The sequence below is a fragment of the Myotis myotis genome, unplaced genomic scaffold, assembly GCF_014108235.1.
Source record: "Myotis myotis isolate mMyoMyo1 unplaced genomic scaffold, mMyoMyo1.p scaffold_m19_p_8, whole genome shotgun sequence".
Lineage (NCBI taxonomy): Eukaryota > Metazoa > Chordata > Mammalia > Chiroptera > Vespertilionidae > Myotis > Myotis myotis.
In genome coordinates this window covers 71,694,938-71,717,710 of record NW_023416390.1, presented here as the reverse complement: position 1 = coordinate 71,717,710, position 22,773 = coordinate 71,694,938, and the positions used below count along the sequence as shown (strand labels likewise).

The following is a 22,773-nucleotide window of genomic DNA, read 5'->3' as shown; positions in this document are numbered from 1 at the left end:
GGGAAGAGATAAGTATACATTAATTTAGAAGGAACTTTTTTCATTTCTTCACCATGTTGATGATGAAAACAGTGATGATCACTATAGAAATTCTTTTGTTTGAAAGAAGTTTAGAGAGAATATGAATCAAACTTCAATTCCAAAATTTTCTGAAGTGGAAATTATATCCAGAATGTTCCATGTCCTGGTTTCTCCTGCTCCCTTACTATTAAAAGTTAATTCAAGTGTATTTTAAAAACAATGTGAGTTGAGAAAAACTACACCATATGCTCTGCTTCCCCAGGCAGTGTAAAGCAAGGTGCTGAGCAATGACGCAGTGAATTTGATCAGTTTTGACAGCCAGTCCTGAAACTCAAGCCAGAATGCCCTGTTCTTTCTTCTGCCTGAGGTTTGGGGACTGGATTACATGACTAATTGCATCAATTTACTACTTTACCTTGGCAAGGCCTCACAAACCCTGCATGTACAAAATGGCTTTCTGATCCTCTTGAGTATGCCTTCGCGTCATAGACATTTTACAATGTCTATGTCAGCATACACAGTCGCAATAATGATGGATAAAAGTATTGAAGTGCCTTTTGAAATACTCTGGATTGTCCTGCACCAAAGTGATCCCAGCTTGTTACTTTCCTTCAATTACATAACATGCATTTACCAAGGATAGTATTTGACTAGGGAATCCTAGTACAATTTGTAACCTGATAAATATAAATTAACTCCGGAAGTCCTCCTCATCCTCTGCTTGAAACATGTCCAAGAATCAAGTAGATTATCTGGATCATGTCCTTAGTGAATTTCCATAATCATACAAAAATGCATGGCATTCACATGGATAGTACATCATTTACAGTGATCTATTAGTGAAATTGCAGTGCTCTACAGATGAAAGCCATTAACATTAAATAGGCAGGGATTCCACAATAATTCAACCCCCGCCCCCCAAAACTCTGAAGAGTCTCCAGGGGGGTGTGCCACCCATTTCAGAGACTCATGAGGCTAAAACAATCTTTCCAAAACTTCTTAATGTGCAATGAGCATTCTAACTTAAAGATAAATAGACATTGAAGAGACGGATGGGATTTTAAGTCTGAGATGAAAGTAAATTAATGTTGGGGCAATTTATCTTTTATAGAATATTATGGGGCAGTGCCAGCAGCCACAGATGCACACCTCACGAGGATCTTTAAAAGACATCTGTGAGGTAGGGGAAAATGCAGTTTATATTCAAAATGTAATTTAGCAATGAAATGTCAACCACATCTCAGATGAATGTTTCAAATATACAAAGAAAATTGAAAAACATATTTTCATTCACTTTTTCCATGTGACATTTTTAAAAAAGCATAGCTCATATATACTAGTGAACCAACTAAATTGAGAGATAAAAGGAAACCAGAGTAAAATAATGAAGAGAAGGAGGGAGGGTTGGAGGGAGTATTGAGAGAGAGAGAGAGAGAGAGAGAGAGAGAGAGAGAGAGAGAGAGAGAAGAGAAAACAAACGGAATCATATCAAAGAAAATACTTCAGAAACTTTCTATTTTATAGGTTGTCAAATGTTTACAAAAGACTGATATATCTCCTTGGAAAAAGACCGTGAAAATGATCACATAGTATAGGGTTCCCCTAACACTACCCTTTAAATAAATCACTTTATCATTTGTCTGTTTGCCTGTTAGAAATTTAAAACAGAACAGAGACCATGCTTTCTTATCTTTTTACCTATCCTTTCAGTCCAAGCATAGTACCTGGCACATAAGAAGTTCTCAGTAGATATTTGTGGAATAAATGAAAGGATGAATAGCATTCTACTTTCAAATGTTACTGATTATATAAATGTTTGACAGCCTAATAGTTTTTCCTGTTCTATTTGTACATGATTTCTAATTTATTAATATTTCCTTATTGTTCATAGCATCTGCAAAGTAACTCATGCAAATGACAAGACCCAATTGCCATGGATATGCTGAAAGTCATGGTCATGATATCCTCCTCCATTATCTAGCTTTCCAGAAAGTCCGTCAGTTGGACTATATCACCCTTTAATAGGGAATTATTTCAAACCTTAAGGAAACAAATGTGGCGTGGAAATTAAAGGAAAATTATGCCTTTCTTGTTTTCTTTCTTTTTTCTTTTTTCCTTTTGGGATGGATTTGGGGTTTGGTCATTTAGAAGTTAGATGGGGGTTAAAATGTAGTAAGTAAAGCATCTAATGAAACTAAAGCATTTAACAAAAGTAGGAAGTAAAAAACAGAGAAAAAAGTATTAAAGTATAAGGAGTAATTAAGGTGAGAAACTAGAGAAAGGAAAGAGTGAAAGAAAAGAGATCAGCACATTATTTTTCACAATTTTATATACATATACTTTTTTTTTTCTGATAAGCAATGTATCTCTCTGTATAAAAGGCTAACATTGTAAGTGTCCAACCGTCCGACTGGTCGCTATGATGCACACTGACCACTAGGGGGCAGATGCTCAATGCAAGAACTGTCAAGCTGCAGTGACTTGCAGTGGCGGTTCTTGGGTGACACACCCTGAAACCAAAGAGGAGGGAACCCGATTCCTTGCAGGGCTGCATGACTCCACCTTTAGCCATGGGTTATGTTGTTGCTGGGACACTGTCGGCCCCAAATCTGGTTTATTGCACACTTGCATTTGCATTCCACACCCTGTTTGACAGCAACTTTGCAGAGTGCCCTCTTGCACTCAGGGACTCCTCGGGGGATATCAGAGAGCTGATTTCAGCCAGATCCCTGCAGGCCAGGCCAAGGGACCCCAGTCCCACCCTGACAGCACCTTCTAATTAATTTCCTTTCAATGTACACGAATCCATGCACCAGGTCACTAGTTTTTACATAATATTCATTCTGAAATACTCCAAATATAATATAACTTAAGAATGAGATTGCATAGATTCATAAAATGACTAACCTTCCTTGGTACAATTGCTTTGGGTTTCATCACTGAAGTCTCCACAGTCATTGTCACCATCGCAGGCCCAATGGCCTGGGATGCATCTGCCGCTGGAACATCTGAACTGATGATCAAGGCAAGAGTGAACACAGCCGACTTCATCACTCCCGTCCCCACAGTCATCATCTGGAGAGAAATGTCAATGTAAATAAACCCAGTGAAAACTGATCCAGGGAGAGATGTTTTATTATGAAATATCTAAATGCTTTTTCCCCCTCAGAGTTTTGTTTTGTTATTGAAAAAGGCACACCAAATCAGTGGTCAGCGGTTCCCATGAACAGTGGGAAATTATTTTCTGTTTTATATTGCTTCACTTAAGATTTGATACAACTACTAAATTAAGAGGAAAAAATCCTTACTTTGAATATTGAATCTTAATTTCTATTTCACTCAGAACTGATCAACCACTTACTGAATAAATCTAAGCAGCATGATATAATTATGAAGTGGGACAACAATGGTGACTGTAAGAATTTCATGAAATGATATAGTTAGCAACATAATTATTGTGGAAAGTTATTATTTTGACTACCATATCCATGCATCATAATTTATATCTTCCATTCAATCCCTCATTCCCCATTCTCCAACCTGAGGGCCACTGTGTAACCCTCACCCCACCCCCCATCCCCGCACTAGCTCCTAAGTGTGTATTTACACTGGGAAATTGTTGTACACTACATTAGCAATGATTTATATTTTTTATTAACAACTATTACGAAAGGGAAGGGAGAGAAATATAAAGTGAAAACAGGTTACATTGAAATCAATAGCTGGGAATGCATCGATTATATCTAATTCATTTATCTGTATTTGGCATAATTTAGGGTGATAATACAAATGAGTATAAGATAAAACCCACATCATTTGAACATAAAAAAGCAAGGTGACAGAATTGAGACCATCTGGATAATTATATAAGAATTTATACACTAATCCATCCTGGGTTACAGAGCATTTTTCATATATACCTTGGGGAACCTGATTTGTCCAGGTCATTTCTTCAATTGTCCCCTTTTTACTTCCTGTTTGTAGACTTAGACTGTGTCTGGCATAGCAACTGAAAACAAATGCCTATCACAGCCCCATGGGACAGACAGTGAGCTCCATTATCCTTAATGCTAATCCCTCTCCGGGTACCAGCTGCCCTCTCACCACTCATTCCCGCCATTGTGCTTGACTCTGCACGCCTCTCTGCAAACCGCTCTGAAGGAGGCGGAGCAGCACAGACAGCCAGGCCCCCAATCAAATCAGTGCAGCACAGTGAACATTCGGTACTTGCCAGAGTCGCAGTGCCATTTGCTGCTAATGCACCTTCCACTTTTGCATATAAATTGAGTTAGTGGCTCACAAGTTGGGAATTCTGTGAAAGATATAAACACATCCAATAGGAAAGATGATATAGACTGTGCTTGACTTCAGCGGTATCTCATTTGCTAATTTAATCAGAGCTCCACTCCTATTTTTCCACAAACGATACAGAGGAAACATCAGATAAACACACAGAGTGACAGTGACTTCTTGAGGACATAGGGTACACGTACTTTTAATATCTTTTAAATGAGCACTTTCCAGTGACTGAAAACCAAGGAGAATCATCTGATGAAGGACTTTTCGGATTCACGGTATTGCGAGTAAAAGGAATAGATGTCAGCTGTCTGCACCAAGGGACTCAGCCTCCTCTCAGACAGAAACAGCCGGATGAAGCTCTATGCTCCAGTGCTACAAAGTCATGTGCAGATGTTTTAAAAGAAAAAAAGGCCTTTTCTGAATACAGAGAGCCAACGTAGGAGAGTTAGATCTAACTTTGCCTCTGAGAGCTGTCAACATCACAAGTTGAAAGTAAAAACAAAACAAAGCAACTCAATAAAATTAGTTTAGTTGTTATATAAATTTTAGAATAAATTTAACTTTTTGAATACTGAAAAGTATGATTAGAGCCTAAGTGTTATTTAAAGATAGATGTAAGAAGGAGGCAATCGCTGATATATAGAGATGTAAGGCTATATCAAAGGATAGACTATATCATACAGCAAACCAACAATCTTCTGACATAAAAAAAAAAGTATTGGCAAGAAAAATGAAAATGCCCAACATGTGATTTAATCAATACTTCTAAGAGAGTTTTCGTTTGTTAACTGACAAGATAATGAAAACTTACATTTATGTTTCAAGAATCAACATGAGTGTTGCCCAAATATGTTTTCTTCCTTTGATAAGTATATCTAATGTTTAGAAGATGAACAGTAGACATGCAACAAAGTCTACTAGTATCTACAAATTATGGTTCAATGAGTAAACAACTAAATGCAGACTCTAAGAGATGATGAAATCTAATTTTCAAAAAAAGCAACTTCACATGATTTTGCATCTACAGTAGGTCCCCGGGTTACGTCGGAGATCCGTTCCTACAGCGCGACATAACGTGACTTTTGCTGTAAGTGGGAACCCACCTACATAAGCACCTACGTCACTCACATGGAGCACAGACACAGCAGTAATGAAGTGAAAACAGTAAAAAACATTTAAAATAAAGATAACAATTCCTGACCTTTACTTGTGTTAAATAAATAATAAAAAACATAAAGCATATATGTACATACGTCGAAATGACGGAACTTTTTTTTTATATAAATAAATGGGAGATGGCGACATAACCATGAAACGATGTACATCGAGTCCGACCTAAACCGAGGACTGCCTGTATAACTGGCTAACACACATTTTTAAGTCTCTCTCCTGTAAACTTAGAAGTGTATAAACCAACATCACAAGCTTTACAAGAAAAAAACTGCCCCAGCATTTGGAAATTTCTGATATTTGATGGGTATTTTACTGGTTAGAATATTTTCTATTTGACTTTTAAGATTTTTTTTTTTAATTTCTTAGATTCTAATTCTAAAAAAAAAGTAAAAAGAAACCTGAAAATTAACTCCCAAAGGGTAAACAAACACCCTACAAAATGAATAAGATAATCGAAAATCTGTTGTATCTTCAATTTTAACAAAATGAGTCATACCCCTTCTACCCACAGTGGTCATGAGAAACATATATGTGTATAATATGTTTTAAATAATTGCATATCATTTCTGATTTATTTTTTTTACATAATACTGAGTTACATCATTTCTCCTGGTAGCCTCATAGTCTGAATTCATTTATAGGACCCAGAGTGAAATTATATAAAGAAAAAAACTTGGAAGCTCAAAGGGCAAGTCACTAAAAAGAACAAAGGCATTAACTGAAGGGACACGTGTAAGGAAATAAATTACTAATGTTTTATTCCTGTTTTGTTGTCAAAGCAGTGTGACCTTTGGTAAATCACAAAGGTTATCTGGTTACAGATTCTTGGTTTGTAACATGATCTCTTGATCCTCTAAGTTCAAAAGACCAAGAAGTCAGGAGAATCCTCATTGAAAAATGCACAACAGCCAGAAAGCCATTAACGCAGCAAACTCCTCCCCCCAAAAACAAAACAAAACAAAACAAAAAAACAAACAAAAAAAACAAACCAAGGTTCATCACCTGAATAACTCCTGGGATTATCACAGCATTCCAATAGAATACAATAACTGAATTTTAGAAAAAAAAAAAAAAAAAACAATAAAAAAACACGTGTTAACAAAGAAATGTTAAAGTTATATTTGGCTCTTCTCTGTTTATTAGTGTAGTCAAATGTGCCATACTATTTATAAAGAGTTCCATCAAAAATTAAATCTAGGGTCATCAGAAAATTTAACTATAGGGCACCTAATTTTTCACTGTGGTGGAAAATACTGTATCTATAATTCTTCCATATTCTACCCTAGTACTTGGTGGAGATAGATAAATGGTGTCTAATGATAATATATTTTACCCCTAAAAATAAAACAAAACCAAAGTTCTTAAAATAAATTTAACATTGCCCTTGTCCTTCTGTATTAGCATTAATTTAAAAGTTGAAAATCGTATCTAAATATTTCATTTTTTTTTCTGGATCCTTGTTCTAATAAAATACCATTATGAATTTTTATGGAGTATTAGGCAAAGGTTTTAATGTTATAAATGATATTTTCTTTCTTGATTTTACATAAATATAATTTAACTTTTGATCTTCCTTGGGCCACAAATTGCAGGACACTTGAAAAGATTACCCGATTTACTCTGAAAAAAGAAAAAATTATGAACTAAAATGGCTTACATTTTATCACATTACAATTACAGCAAGAAATTTTATTTCTGTAGTTACTTCAACCTCATCAAATATTATGGATTAATGGACTGTTAAAATTCTTCTATTTTTGCAGGTAGTGTGCTCAATTTATCTATTATATCTTTCACTTAAAATTTATTGCCAGGTTATATGTATGCTATTATGTAAATTACAACAATTTTCACTCTCTCTCAAGGGCAATCATGGTTGGTATAGTGCTTATATTTATGCAGTATACAAAGCTTAGAAGAATGTTTCCCAATGAGGTAGTTTTCAGATCCAATTTATGTTTCTTTCCTGTCTCAGCTCATTTAAGCCCTAAGAATTTTCTTTCGTTTTCTTCCTCCTTGACCACAAAATAGATATTTCTAAGTAACTTATTACTGAAGTCTCAAAATCCAGTTTTCATAGGTTTGAAAATATTAGTTCACATTCTATATATGTGAATTTGACCTTCATGATTAAGTATGTGGAAATTCAAGTTAAAATAAATAGCAAGGTAGGAACATTATTGGGCTCCTGGGCTAGAAGAGTATAAACCTGAAAGAGACTATAATATATTATGTATTACTATTTAGTATTGAGTATGATGTACTAGGCTAGACACATGTAAGTATTTCCTACATTCTAACCAACAGCCCAGGAATTGTTATTGCTAACCCCATTTTGTAAAAGAAAACAGTGTAACGTGCCTGAGGATACATTGTGTAAACAGTAAGTGTCAGAGTGAAATCTGACTGATCCAACATACATTATTTCTTCAATATACCATGCTGATAATACAGTCTTAAAAAAAAAGATAGAATATTTTTGAAAAAGGTGAAAAATTTAATTCTTTCTATGGCTTATCCCTTCCATTAAATCTAATTCTGATTTTTACCTATGTAATATGTAATTAAATATAGCTATAGGAAATAACGCCTTTTAAAATTATATGGGTTATAGGAATATAGTTTTTGAGAAAATATATATAACATTTCTTGTTACTGATACTAGTTGTGGCTGTTAATACTTGGTACTTACACAGGACACACTTTAAAAATTCAATAATTACATTAATTTTGGAAAAAAATCATAAGAGAACAGTGTACCACAAATTGTCCTCATTTTTCTGCTCTTTCATTGTTACATAAAGCCTCATTTTATACATCTTATATAATGTTGTATATAGAGAATATAGGCTTTGTTAATTAGGCAAACATAAGTTCAAATTCTGGCCTTATTACTAACTAGAGGCCTGATGCATGGATTCCTGCACCAGTGGGATCCCCCGGCCTGGCCTGTGGGGATCAGGCCAAAACCAGCTCTCTGACATCCCCCAAGGGGTCCAGGATTACGAGAGGCTGGTTCTTGGGTGATACACTCCAGAATTGGGCTCCCTTCTCTCTGGTTCTGGGTGCATCACCAGAGAACCACAGCTGCCAAGTCACTGCAGCTCGGCATCTCCTGCATTGAGTGTCTGCCCCCTGGTGGTCAGTGCACGTCATAGCTACCGGTTCAATGGTCAAAGGATCAAATTTTTGCTTAGGCTTTTATATATGTAGATTAATTTGTGACCTTGAGCAGGTGCTTAAAATCTCTAACTCCAGATTCCTATTCTGTAAAATAGAGTGAAAAGCTACTTCAAACTTTTATTCATTCAAAATATTTTGAGAACTTTACAGCAGATAGAGTTCTAATTTTTAGAGATACATCACCTAGAAAGAATGAATGAATGAGTAGTATTAGGCACAGGGAATACAATGTTCAACACTCATTTCTCAGAGTGCTTAAAGTCTGGTAGGTAAAAGCATCCTATCTAATAAAAGAGAAACATGGTAATTAGCGTACAACTGCTACCCTTCCCACTTGCTAATCAGGGCAATATGCAAATTAACTGCCAGCCAAGATGGCGGCCGGCAGCCAGGCAGCTTAAAGTGAACATGAGGCTTGCTTGCTTCAGTGACAGAGCACTCCAACGTTCCCCGCCTGCCGCTGCCGGCCTCTGAGCTGCAACTCTAAGCAACTATGTTACAAATATATTAGCCAAACTAAACCCCAGAAACCTGCTTTAGTCGCCGGGCTTCAGCCAGCAGGATCACAGCATTGTTTCAAATACAGAAGGTAAAAAAAGGCCAGAAACCTGCTTTCAGCAGCGGAGGTCTAAGAGCTGGAGCCAAGCCTCAAAGCTAAAGCTGGCCCAGAATAAAAAAAAAAAGAAAAAAAGGAGCAGTTGGGAGCTTCAGTCACCCGCCAGCCTGAAAAAAGCCCTCAGCCCCTCACCCAGACTGGCAAGGCACCCCAGTGGGGACGCCCACACTGAAGGGTGTGTGACCAGCTGCAAACAGCCATCATCCCCTCACCCAGGCTGGCCAGGCACCTCAGTGGGGACCCCCACCCTGATCCAGGACACCCTTCAGGGCAAACCAGCCAACCCCACCCATGCACCAGGCCTCTATCCTATATAGTAAAAGGATAATATGCCTCCCGACACCGGGATCAGTGTGACAGGGGGCAGCGCCCAAACCCCCTGATTGCCCTGAGGCTCTGTGTGTGACAGGGGGCGGGGCCACAACCTCCCTATCCGCCCTGCTCTGTGCAGGACAGGGGAAGGCGCCCCCACCCCCTGATCAGCCCTGCTCTGTGTGTGACAGGGGGCGGTGCCCCAACTCCCCTAACGGCCCTACTCTGTGATTGACAGGGAGGAGCTCCTCAACCCCCTGATTGGCCCTGCTCTGTGCATGACAGGGGGGAGCTCCCCAACCCTCTGATGGGCCCTGCTCTGTGCGTGACAGGGGGCAGCACCCCAACCCCCTAATTGGCCCTGCTCTGTGTGTGACACGGTACGGAGCCCCAACTCCCCGATGGGCCCTGCACTGTGAGTGACAGGGGGCAGCGCCCCAACCCCCTGATTGGCCCTGCTCTGTGCGTGACATGGGGTGGCGCCGCAACCTCCCCATCGACCTTGCCTTGAGTGTGGCAGGGGGTGGTGCCCCAACCCCCCAATCGGCCCTACCCTGAGCATGACTGAGGGTGGCATTGCAACCTCCCAATCTGCCCTGCTCTGTGCATGACAGGGGGCGGCGCCCCAACTCCCCAATGGGGCCTGCTCTGAGCCCAACCAGGGGCTGCACCTAGGGATTGGGCCTGCCCTCTGCCACACGGGAGCAGGCCTAAGCCAGCAGGTCGTTATCTCCCGAGGGGTCCCAGACTGCGAGAGGGCACAGGCCGGGCCGAGGGACCACTCCCCCTGAGTGCACAAATTTTTGTGCACCAGGCCTCTAGTTTATTATAATTAAACAAGTGATTTCAATATATTTTTATATTATGATATAGGCAGTATAAGGTATTATTGGAACAACAATAACAGAAGCACCTAATCTTAGATATTGTAACCCAGAAGAAGTGTATGTGAGCTGATATAAATGATATACTCAAGTTAAGTCAGATAAACAGGAGAGGAAGGAGTGCTTTTAGGATATTCCAGAAAGATGGCATTCCTGAAGGCCCAGAAGTCAGGGTCTATAAAAAGTTTCAAAAACTGCAAGAATTAGAGAATGGTTGAAATAAGGTGTAAGAAAGTAGTAACATTTTTGGAAATAATCATTATTAAATATAACAAATAATCAGTATTGTATGTAATAAAGCCTTGAAATTAAAAAACAAACAAAAAAGCACCCCAGAGAGGAAGTAGAATGAGACTAATAGAAGCGTTATGAAAAAAGAGTGAGTAGTTCTGGCAATATGGCAGACAAAGGAGAAATGCTAAACTATATTTTTACCCTTTAAAATCAGTACATTATCATTAAGAATAATTTTTATCAAATTACTTACACACTACATCTTGACTTTTAGTGCAAATGTTATGTTTTGAGATTCCATGTCCCCAGTACTATTTTTGATTTCCATTCACATTCTGATATAAATGTTTCCTAAACATCTCTCATGTATAACTAGATATATAATACCTAGATTTTACACATATTATATTATCTTATTCTGATTTGCATATATATATATATATATATATATATATATATATATATACATACATATTAGGGGCCGGTGCACGAAATTCGTGCACTGGGTGTGTGTGTGTGCGGGGGAGTGTCCCTCAGCCCAGCCTGCCCCCTCTCACATACTGGGAGCCCTCAGGCATTGACCCCCATCACCCTCCAATCGCAGGATCTGCCCCTTGCCCAGGCCTGACGCCTCTGACAGGTGTCAGGCCTGGGCAGGGGACCCTCATTTCCCCCCATCACTGGTTCTGACCCCAGCCCAGGCCTGATGCCTCTGGCCCAGGCTTCAGGCCTGGGCAAGGGGACCATCATATCCCTCCAATCCCCGGCTCCGCCCCCCACCCAGGCCTGATGCCTCGGCCGGAGGAGTTGACCCTCATCACCCTCCGATCACCAATCACCAGATCGGCCCCTTGACCAGGCCTGAGGCCTCCGGCAGAGGTGTCAGGCCTGGGCAGAGGACCCCCAGCTCCCCGCGGTTGCAGGCTCCGCCCCTGCCCAGGCCTAACGCCTCTGGCCTAGGCATCCAGCCCGGGCAGCGGGGACCCACAGCTGCAGTGGCCCCGCGATCGTAGGCTCCGCTTTAGGCTCAGGCAAGGGACCCCTAGCTCCCGGGACTGCTAGCTTCGACCGTGCCCAGCTCCCATCGCTGGCTCCACCCCTACTTCCTGCTATCACTGGCCAGGGCGGCAAAGGCGCCTGATTCTCCAATCATGGCTGGGGGGCAGGGCAAAGGGTCCCACCTCACAATACTTGTTCCCCCTGTTTTCTCATTGCTGGGCACCTGGGGCTCGCTGCCCTGGTAACCATCTGTACCTGCTTTTTGTTCCTACTCGGCTCATATCTGCCTAACTGCCTATCAAGCTGACATAAGAATGATCCTATCGAATAAAGAGGGAATATGCTAATTGACTGTCCCACCCTCAAAGATGGTGGTGCTCACAGCCAATAAGGAGGGAATATGCTAATTGATTGTCTCGCCCTCAAAGATGGTGGCACCCACAGCCAATAAGGATGGAATATGCTAATTGACTGCCACGCCCTCAAAAATGGTGGTTGAAAACCACTGGTTTAAGGTAAAAATCACATGAGGTGTTGTTCTCAAAACACAGATTCCTGAACTCAATCTAAGACCTGAATTGGAACCTTTGGGGGAGGAGCACTGGAACCTGGGTATCTTTGTTAGTAACAAGCACATCAGGCTATTACTATCCTCAAGCAAGAGGTTAGGGAAATGCTGACTTAGATCAAGGAACTAGAAGTTGTTTTTAATAATTTCTGCTGTGGCTTTCAATATACTTTGCCAGGGTCTGCTTCACTCCCCACTTTTCTGCAGACAAAGCCTAGTCAGGTATGTACAAAAGCCCTCTGTAAAAAGATAGATGCAACAGCACGTCACATACCTACAAAAATACTAAGAAGAACAACCTAACAGGAGCCTTTACACCACTTTTAAACAAAAATAACAACATTTAAATATAAAGGTGTGGGAAGAACAGAACACGACCATCTGGGACACAAAGCATAAAACTGCAGGACAAAGGCAGGGTAAAGAGCTTCTGTTTCTTTGGTTTACATCTTTTTTTTTTTTTAATAAAAATAATTATTGTCATGTTTGAGAGTGAAAAATAAGGCTTTCAATCAAAGTAAATAGAAAAATTATCTTCATAGTAAGACAAGTTATCAAATAATAAAGCATCAAACATTTTTGATCTCTGAATATTTACAGTCATTTTGGCATAAGAGGAAGACAAGACTGATAAAGACTGTTAAAAGGAAAGTAAATCCCTCTAATTTCAAAAATCAGTGAAAATTTGGAAACTGTAGAGAGGTGAAGTTTAGGTATATCTCTGACAATTCTAGGATAAACGTGTTAAAACATTTTGTCAGCATTTATAAATACACTGTTTGCTCATGAATAAAATAAAAACAGGACATGGCAAACTAACTCTACTTTTTTTTTTTTTGCTGATACAATGTTTCCATAAGTATATATCATGAAGATGCAACAGAAGAGTACACCTGTTTTTTAGCACAGGTTTTTAGAAATCTCCTGATAAACAACAAGAAAACATGATGACAGCAAACCTAGGTGAGTAGTTGGTTCAAATATATGCCCGCAGTTCTAATTGCTAGGTCTGTTTTTCCCCAGAAGGATGTTTATACTTGCTCAGAGAAAGGGTCATGACTACGATTACACAGCCTGTCGGGAAGGGGTTTTACGGTGCCTTGAAGACAACCAGCCCTTCAAGAACACAGGCAGACCACTCTCCAGCTGTCCCTCAACCATTCATTCTCTTGTTGACTTATCCAATTATTTAAGAACAACGTTTATATACCCAGGGCCATCATCCAGAGTCTGTGTCATTGGGTTGCTGTGACAAAATGGTTGGGTCGGAGAAGCTATCTCTGTAGCTCTGAGACCTCATTACCTGGTGATGCAGTGACTCACTCAGACGTCACTGTTGACCTGGATGACCACAGGCCCTTGGTTCCCACTGGGGACCAAGGGAAAGTAGAATTGGGTGAGGGACTCTGGATTATTCTGCTGCTCTAAGAAATGCTTGCTGGGGATGATGGAGTTGTAAATTCAGAGAAGAGGTCAGTGATGCTGCTTTTATTACCCTCACTGGACATTCCTCCAGTCCTCCCCCGAGCTTCAATGTTCTTTCTGTATGAAAGATACACTTTATAAAATTTGGCTACATTTTAGAAGCAAATATGGGACAACTAAATTTCATAATGTGTTCATAACCAGTGGTGCACTGGAGGTATTTTATACTAGCTTGCAAGAGCAGATTTTTAGATTTTCAAGGATTCTATGAGTCAGTTGTTAAGCACACAGCAGTTATTAAAAAAATAAGTTATATAAGTTTACAATTTAATAAATCATGTTGAAAACAAGGGCAATAAATCCTCGAGGTTCATAATTTCTTAATTATTTAGCTTTTCCCACTTGTGGAAATAATTGGAACATAACATAACAAAGACCATATAATACAAATCCACAGCTAACATCTTACTCAACATGGCAAAGCAAAAATTGTAATTCTTAAATCAGGAACAAACAGTGAAGTCCACTTTTACTGCTCTTATTCATATAGTATTAGAAGTCCTAGCCACAGTACTCAGACAAGAAGAAATAAAGAGCATCCAAATCAGAAAGGAAGAAGTAAAATTGTCTTTATTTGCAGATGACATGATACGGTATATAGAGAACCCTAAAGATTCCACCAAAGCACTATTAAAACTAATAAATGAATTCAGCAAAGCAGCAGGATACAAAATATTCAGAAATTGGTTTCATTTTTATATACCAATAATAAACTAATAGAAAAAAGATAAAATATCTAAGAATAAATTTAATCCAGGAGGTAAAAGACTTGTATTTGGAAAATTCCTAGGACACTGAAGAAAAAAATTGAAGATGATACAAATACATGAATGAATATGTCATGCTCATGGATAGGAAGAATTAACATTATTAAAATGTCCATATTACCTAAAGCAATCTATAGATTCAATGTAATTTCTATCAAGATACCCAAGATACCAAGATACTCTGAAAAAAATGGTGTTTTTCAGAGAACTAGGATAAAACTTCCAAAAATATATATGGATCCACAAAAGATTTCAAATAGCTATAGCAGGGGTCCTCAAACTTTTTAAACAGGGGGCCAGTTCACTGTCCCTCAGACCGTTGGAGGGCTGGACTATAGTTTAAAAAAAAAAACTATGAACAAATTCCTATGCACACTGCACATATCTTATTTTGAAGTAAAAAAACAAAACGGGAACAAATAGAATATTTGTATTTGCATGTGGCCCGCGGGCCGTAGTTTGAGGACCCCTGAGCTACAGCAACCTGAGAAAGAAGAGCAAAGTTGGAGGTATCTTGCCACCTAATATCAAACTATACTACAGGCTATAATAGGCCAAACAGCATCGTACTGGCATGTAAACAGACAATGGAACAGAATAGAGAGCCACAAAATAAACTGATGCCTAAATGGTCAATTAATATATGTCAAAGAAGACAAGAGCATACAATAGGGTAAAGATGATTTCTTCAATAAATGGTGCTGGGAAAATTGAACAGATACATGCAAAAAGTTGAAATTAGACCACTCTCTTAAATCATACACTAGAATAAACTAAAAATGGATTAAAGACTTAAAAAATGTAGGACTTGAAATCATAAAACTCCTAGAAAAAAACATAAGCAGTAAACTCTGATATTTCTCTTAGCAATATGTTTTTTTCCTTGGGCATAGGACATAAGATTAAAAATAAATAAATGTAACTTCATCTGTGTAAAATGTTTTTATGCAGCAAAGGAAACCATCAACTAAATGAAAAGACTACCTCTTGAATGGGAGAACATATTCACCCAATGATAGATCTGACAAGGGGTTAATATACAAAATTTATAAAGAACTCACACAATTCAACACACAAAAACAACCAAACAATGGAATTAAAAAATAGACAGAGGATCAGAATAGACACTTCTTCAAAGAGGACATACAGAATGCCAAGAGACCAGTAAGAAGATGTTCAGCATCACTAATTGTCAGAGAAATGCAAGTAAAAACCACAATGAGATATCATTTTACACCTCTCAGAATGGCTATTATCAATAAATCAACAAACAACAATTGTTGGCTATGTTGGATCCATTTGTTTTAGCCTAGGAAATGGTACTGCCCCATGAATAGTTATATTCTGAAGTTATCTTGAAAGATATATTTAGACCCAAAAGGCTTGCTGATTTATAAAGACATGAATAGCCTTTTAGGAGAGATTATAGCGATAGAATCTTCCATCTGACCCAGGATCTACTAATACCATGTTCACTCACAACTTACCACAAGATGCCATTTCATCTGTCTTATCACCACAGTCATCTTCCCTGTCACACAGCCATGCTCTGGGAATGCAGCGCCCGTTGCCACAAGAAAACTGGTCCACCTGGCATGTTCTGGCTATGATGGTCAATTAATTTGCAAAGAATAAATTTAGAGAAGTTTTAAAAAACATTAAAGATACATCATTCAATATCCCTTTCACATATACTAGTAAGATATTATATAGCCCTATTAGATAAAATATTTTGAAAGTAAACTTTTATTTATTTTTTGACAATGTTAGCTTGCTTGTCTTCTCTAAAGTTCACGTGCTTATGAATATTTGGTTGCATTAAATTTCATCCAACTTTTAATTTAAAAAAGAAAAGAATGTTGCCGAGCATTTACCAATAAACCAAGGAAACTTTTGCAGTAAAGTAGGAGAAAGGATTTGAAAACTATCTCAGGATATCTAGTTTATATCTAGTTTCTAACCAGAGGACCAGAGTTTTCCTTTTCTGCTAACATCTTTAATGCATTTATTTCTTGATCTTTACGTGGTCCAACATGCAGACAGCAAGAATTCAGAATATATATTTGAAACATACATTTAGACCTAAGATGGATTTTTTTGACTCGCTTTTCAGTACAGTTATATAAAAATGTATAATCTTTTAATCAAAGTACTAGTATATTAATGAACTGTGCTTTGGGCTTTCTTGAGGGTTTCAATGAACACACACATGGAACTTTGCTTTCTACGTTTGCCTAAGGCAGGTATTTAAAACTATTCCATGAAGAGGTTATGTTCTACAAGGACTTTGATCACCCTGTTCTTCTACAATCAGGTCAACGTTTGAAAGCACAAAAGCCTAGATAGCGTCCCTCTTTCCCAAGGCCTTAGGTTGTTACATTAAGGATTTTATTTGCTTTTGCTTTTTTTTTTTTTTCTTTTGTCCCTCTAAGCCACAAATATACTAGTATCATTCTGATTACCAGTATCTCATCCATTATTTCTTTTTATTGGACCAGAGAAAACAGATGAAAATGTTGGGAAGGATGTACTTAAACTTATTAGTATTGGGGTTAGATGAAGATAGGACAGATGAGGAGCAATTCAGTTATGGGGCTTTGTGGCTATGATGAGAGAACATTATTTAGATTACATGTACATTTCCTCTTGTTTCCTGGGCTGCAGAATCATAAGGATGTGTTTCTTTCTCTCCACAACACAGTGTCAACTTAGGTACTAATTATTGGTATCAAATAGAGTGGCTCAAAGCCAAGTCATCCAAACACACTAAAATGGGTTTCTAAAATGGGTCTCTAAAATCTGGTTTTCAGAGATCATTTAAAATAATTTCTTAAAGTCATACCCTAGTTATTTCCTTTTAAGCAAAGTATACCTGCAATCTAGAGATGTATATCCTTTGTTAGTGAATACTTTAAAGATTCCTAGAGAAAAACAAATGAAAAAAAATTACTGGCTTGATTTGAGATATTGGATTGGATATACCATTTCTGTTTTCAGTGTCTATATGTAGGAATATCAGAAAATTTATTATATTATATATATTTTCTTTGCTTATGTGGATAAGGTTCTTTAATCAAATATTTGATATATCAGATTTTTCCCTTTTTACATACTGATTACTTCATACTAATAAATGTTCAGTATCCCAACAAGCATGTATGCTTCTGAAGTTTGCAATGTTGAATTTCAAGTGGGATTAAATATTTCTATGTTGTCTCATTTGGCCAATTCTATAGCTCTTCTATTAAATTATTCCAACATTTAGGTTAAATCAACAAAGTCCCTAGGTAATTTTGATTTAAATATGCCTACTTGAAAAAAACACATGTACATATTGTCTTAGCTTAGAGAAAAAGGACGATGTTGGCATTAGTTTACTTGGTGGTAAGGGGAGGGCATAGAGGTATGAAAAAGATTAAAAATGTTTTACACATCTTTGTATTGTTCCCTGGTTGCAGTAGATACTTTTTAACTTTTTAGTGTTAAGATAAATGTAATGGGAGCTCCCTCCTCTCAAGTCCTCTTCTCTTCCCTCTTTCCTCCTTCCTCCCATTGTTCCCACTACCTCCCTTCCCTCTTTTATTTCTTCCTCTCTCCCTCCCTACCTCTTTTTTGCTTGCTTTCTCCACTTTTTCTTTCCTACATCTCTCTTTTGCTTTTTAATCCCCTACCTATTCCATTTTTAATTATTTATTGTTTTCTTGCTTTAAAGAAAAATATATTATCAGATTTTATCTCTATTAAATTCTAATTGATCCATGGTAAGAGTATATTAAACTTTCTAATGCAATCTTCTTTTATTTGAGGATCTTATGCCCCTGTATTCTCTCCTGGTCCTTCAGGTTTAATTCTGGCAAACCTTTCTTTTGTTAGGAATGCTATGGGGATGAGAAAGGACAATGAGGAAGAATTCCTAAGAGCCTGGTGCCACCTCATTAACTCTGAAGCTTGAAAAACTGCTATAAACTATTACTGCAGAGTATTTACTGGCTTATCATTGAAGGATCATGTGCCCTGAAAATATATGAATTCATTGTCTGTTCTAATCTTAGAGAAAATGAGCTGTTTAGTTTACTGAGAAAAGTGAACTGATTTCAGATGAGAAAGACGTTTCATTGCATAAATCTACAAGTACTGCCTGCCTTTATGATATAATCACATTGACTAAATTAGCACTTTCTAACCACTTGATTTGTAACAAGAAGACGCAACCTGCACTTTTCCGTTCTTGTTCCCATCAGATCTAAGTTAGTTTGGAGGTGAGATTAGCAGGGCTGCCCCAGAAGACTCTAATTTTGCAGCAAATGCTGCTCTAATGAAGAGGAAATTTACACCTCCTCAGCGGAATTGTTTATCTAGCAGAGAACCAGAAATTCATTGTCACAACGTGGATTTTGTCTCCTCATCACTAATTATGCTTCTTATGCAGCCATGTAGCAGTGAGAAATCCCACAATGCAAAGAGCAATAAGGAGGGAGGAGAACAGAATTTAACACATTATTCTTAATCCTTACCTTTGCTGTATTTTAATCAGATCATTCTGTTTAAACAAAACCTGTTCTATCAAAATGCTCTGTTTATCTCATATAACAAAGTCTGATTTTTTACTACATCAGATTTTCTTAATGCAACTACATCTGTCCAGTTTTAATTCATTCAAAATTTGAGGTGGATTTAAGGAGAACAGATATTATGTAATCTAACCAGAGTTCAATACTGTGGGAAAATGCTGGTCTGAAATTGCATAGGATTGAATCCAAGGATCTTCATGGTTACTTTGAGGAAAAAAAGAATTTCAAATCTAACTACTTCTCATCTTTGGATTCTGGGTCTCCCTCATAAGTAGACAAACTTTTGTGTGTGTGTTGAGGGACAACAACTAACTGGGCCCTGACTGTTAGCTTTTCTCTGCCCACTGTGTCTGTGCTGGTTCCTCTTCCAGGCACACTCTCCAACCCTCTATCCTTGTTTCACTTCACCCTCTTCATTCTATGCTGATCAGCCTTTTACTTTTCTAATAAAATATTTCTATCACCTGAAAAAATACAGGACATAATATCAATAACACCTGTTTGCCATCATACAGTTATATCAAATCTTAATATAATATTTTTCTACACTTGCTACAGATTATTTATTTTATTTAAGGGGAAAATTACAGTCACTCTTGAAGTCGCCTAGGTAATCATTTTCTATCACATGCAACCTCTTTCTTTCTTTCTAGAGGTTATGGCTATTCTTAATTTCTCTGTTTTCCCTAGACGTACTTTTAAAAGTCCTATTCTTACCCAATTTATATGTCAATAAGCACATATAAAATTGTTTTGCATTTTTATACTTCATTGAAATGGTATTTATTTATATTTGGCAACTCATTCATGTTTAATTGTTTTTGAAATTCATTGCTATTGATATCTGAGTTCTAGTTTATTAATTTTAATTATGAATATCATTCCACTATGGGGATATAACACAATATATCTATACATTCTCCTGTAATGAGCATTAGAGTTGTTTTTATGTTTTCAGTATTGCCAGCATTATGGGAGTGGAAATTTTATTCATGCTTCCTTGTGCATAGGTATTAGACTATTAACCTAGTTTTGGAATGACAGATGAAGGCATGCATATCTTCACATTTATTGGATTTGGCTAAACTGACTTCCAATGTAGAAAATCACCAAGAGTGTACGACAGTTTCTTTTTTACCCACAATCTTCGCAATGCTTGGTTTTATCAAACTTCTTTTTCCTAATTAAATGGCCTGCATTGTTATTTAGGCATTATTCTTATGTGTTTTTAAAGACCTAGCTTGGACATCACCTCCTTCAGAAAGCCTTCCAAGACATCCAAAGACTACATTAGTTGCTCTAATGTGCTCCCATGTGGTTTAATTTAGTGCCGTGAATACTGCATTAGAAAAACCTGTTTACATGTCAATCTCGCCATCTTCACTCTTAGCTTCTTCAGGAAAAGTATTGTGTATTTTTTTCTCATCCTTTCTCCAGGGTCATGGTAAATATTTATTGAATTAATAGATTTCTGAGGCAGTAGTCCCAAAGGAACAAAATAGGAAATTAGTTTCTTGTAGGAAAGGATTTTCCTTTAGATATAAAGTAGTCACAATGCTAATGGCTACAGTACAGTGAATTTAATTACAAAATAATCCCCCTATGGGAAATCCTTTATCTAGGATACATGTCCGTGTATATATCTATACTGAGAACTACATAGAAATGACTCAGCCAGGGAAAGTATCTATTGAATTTACCATTTTTCCAATATTATGAGCAATGTGACCTATTTATTTTCGTAAAACAAAAAGGAAATACCTTGTAACAAGAAAACATACTTAGTTTTCAAAGATAAAAGGTACATTTATTTTTCTCTTTATTTTTTTATTCAATTTCTTGAGGTTACAGTAATCAGAATGCCTATCATGAATATACTGACAAGAAAACCTAGTACTGAGAGGCGGTACTTAAAGCATGGCCCTCACTGAAACTGGCACTTGAGGTGTAAGCAAGTTGTGTGTTATTTCCTTGTGCATTAAAGGCCTAGAAAGTCTTAGAAATCTTACTAGTTAGGATTGATTGCTGCATATGCTATCATATGCAGAATTTTCACTTTTACTACTGTACGTAGTTAGTTAACCCAAAATACTCCTTTAAAAATCATGTAGAAACAAGAGGATTTAAAACAATCAAATAGGTCTGGCCAGTATGCCTCAGTGGTTGAGCTTCAACCTATGAACTGGGAGGTAACAGTTCAACTCCTAGTCAGGGCACATGCCTAGGTTGCAGGCTTGATCCCCACTTGGCATGCAGTGGGAAATCAATCTATGACTTTATCCCATCATTGATCCCTCTCTCTCTCTACCTCTCTCTCTCCTCCCTCCTTCCCTCCCTCCCTCCCCCTTCCTCTCTGAACTCAATAAAAATATATTTTAAAAATCTAACGAAATAAAGGAGACATGACATTATGAATAGAGTCAGCAATACCTCTTATTTTAAGGTGAAAGCAAATCTATCTGTTTAGGATGTAATAACAGACTGTGATTTGAATCTGAACCTTAAGAGAATAATAATTGCACTGGCTTAGAAAGATGTTTCACTGTAATTATAATAAAAGGCTACCAGGCCAAAGTTAAATTGACCATACCTAAAATTCTAGCTAATCCTCAGATTGATATCATTTGATAAAAGGAGCAATGGTCTTGGAGAAAGAATTCATGGATTGATTTTCCCTTAAACTCTAACTAATGATGTGAGTTAAGACAAGTCCCTTCTCTCATGCCTTCATCTATGAAATTAATGGACTTGAAGGCAGGAGCCTAGGACCAGTCTCTAGAGGACAAGTCTCTAGAATGTCTTTCGTAAAACAACCTTATAAGACACACAGAATATCTTGAAAATGATCAGTTACTCTAAAATATTAGACTAAGCTTTTAACCAAGGAGCAACAGAATAACTAGCCCATGGATCCGCAGCAAACAGGTCCCTATGGAAAAAAACTGAAAATAAGATGGAGGTGAGGATTATGGAATGGTACTGTTTTGTTCTTATCATGTTGTTATTTAGCACAGAGTAAAAAGCTCTTTGGAAAGAATTTCTTGTTAAGTCATAGTCCTTATAGAACTGACATAAATATATGAGTAAATTGAAGTGCAGAGAGGTACAAGTCTTTCTCAGGAAAACACAAGAGTTCAAAGCAAGGCTTTTTGACCTCTGGGTCTTTTCTTTATATGCTTCCTCATGAGTTTTCACTAATATACTGTAGTTATTACTTAGTAATGCTTATTTTGGCAAAGAGAGGGGGCGAGGCGGTTGATATGTTTTGATGTTGCTGTGTGTAATGATTGAAAAAACAGTTTTTACTGATCATATCAATATGAAGCATCAAATGCACTACCTTTTTTTCATCGTTTATCACGAGGCTGCTGCTAGTCAGTATCATTTTTCAACATTTATCTGACTAATAGTGACCTTTCTGCCACTCCGTTGTAACCTGTATCACAAATTGTAGATTCCTACTCCTTAAGAATCTGGCTAGGGATTCAAAGATTTATTACAATGGGATACATTATATGGAAATATAAATAGGCTTAGTGATGGTAGGGCTTCATGGGGAAAAAAAATCCTAACCTACATAAATAATGTGCCAAGAACAGAGACTATTCACAGAGGAATTCTATAGCAGACTAAATAAAATACATAAATTATTTTTTCAATG

The 22,773-nt window shown here is 37.5% G+C and overlaps 1 protein-coding gene across 1 annotated transcript in view; it reads right to left on the bottom strand.

Annotated features, from left to right (window-relative positions):
• Window positions 1–22,773, bottom strand: part of LRP1B (LDL receptor related protein 1B) — a 1,379,523-nt gene that overhangs the window by 662,589 nt on the left and 694,161 nt on the right. Inside the window, exons 18-20 of the mRNA XM_036320679.1 lie at window positions 16,029–16,145; window positions 4,253–4,333; window positions 2,929–3,096 (exon numbers count right to left, since the gene is read on the bottom strand). Coding sequence (XP_036176572.1) covers window positions 2,929–3,096; window positions 4,253–4,333; window positions 16,029–16,145 — 366 coding nt within the window. The remainder of the gene's footprint in view (window positions 1–2,928; window positions 3,097–4,252; window positions 4,334–16,028; window positions 16,146–22,773) is intronic.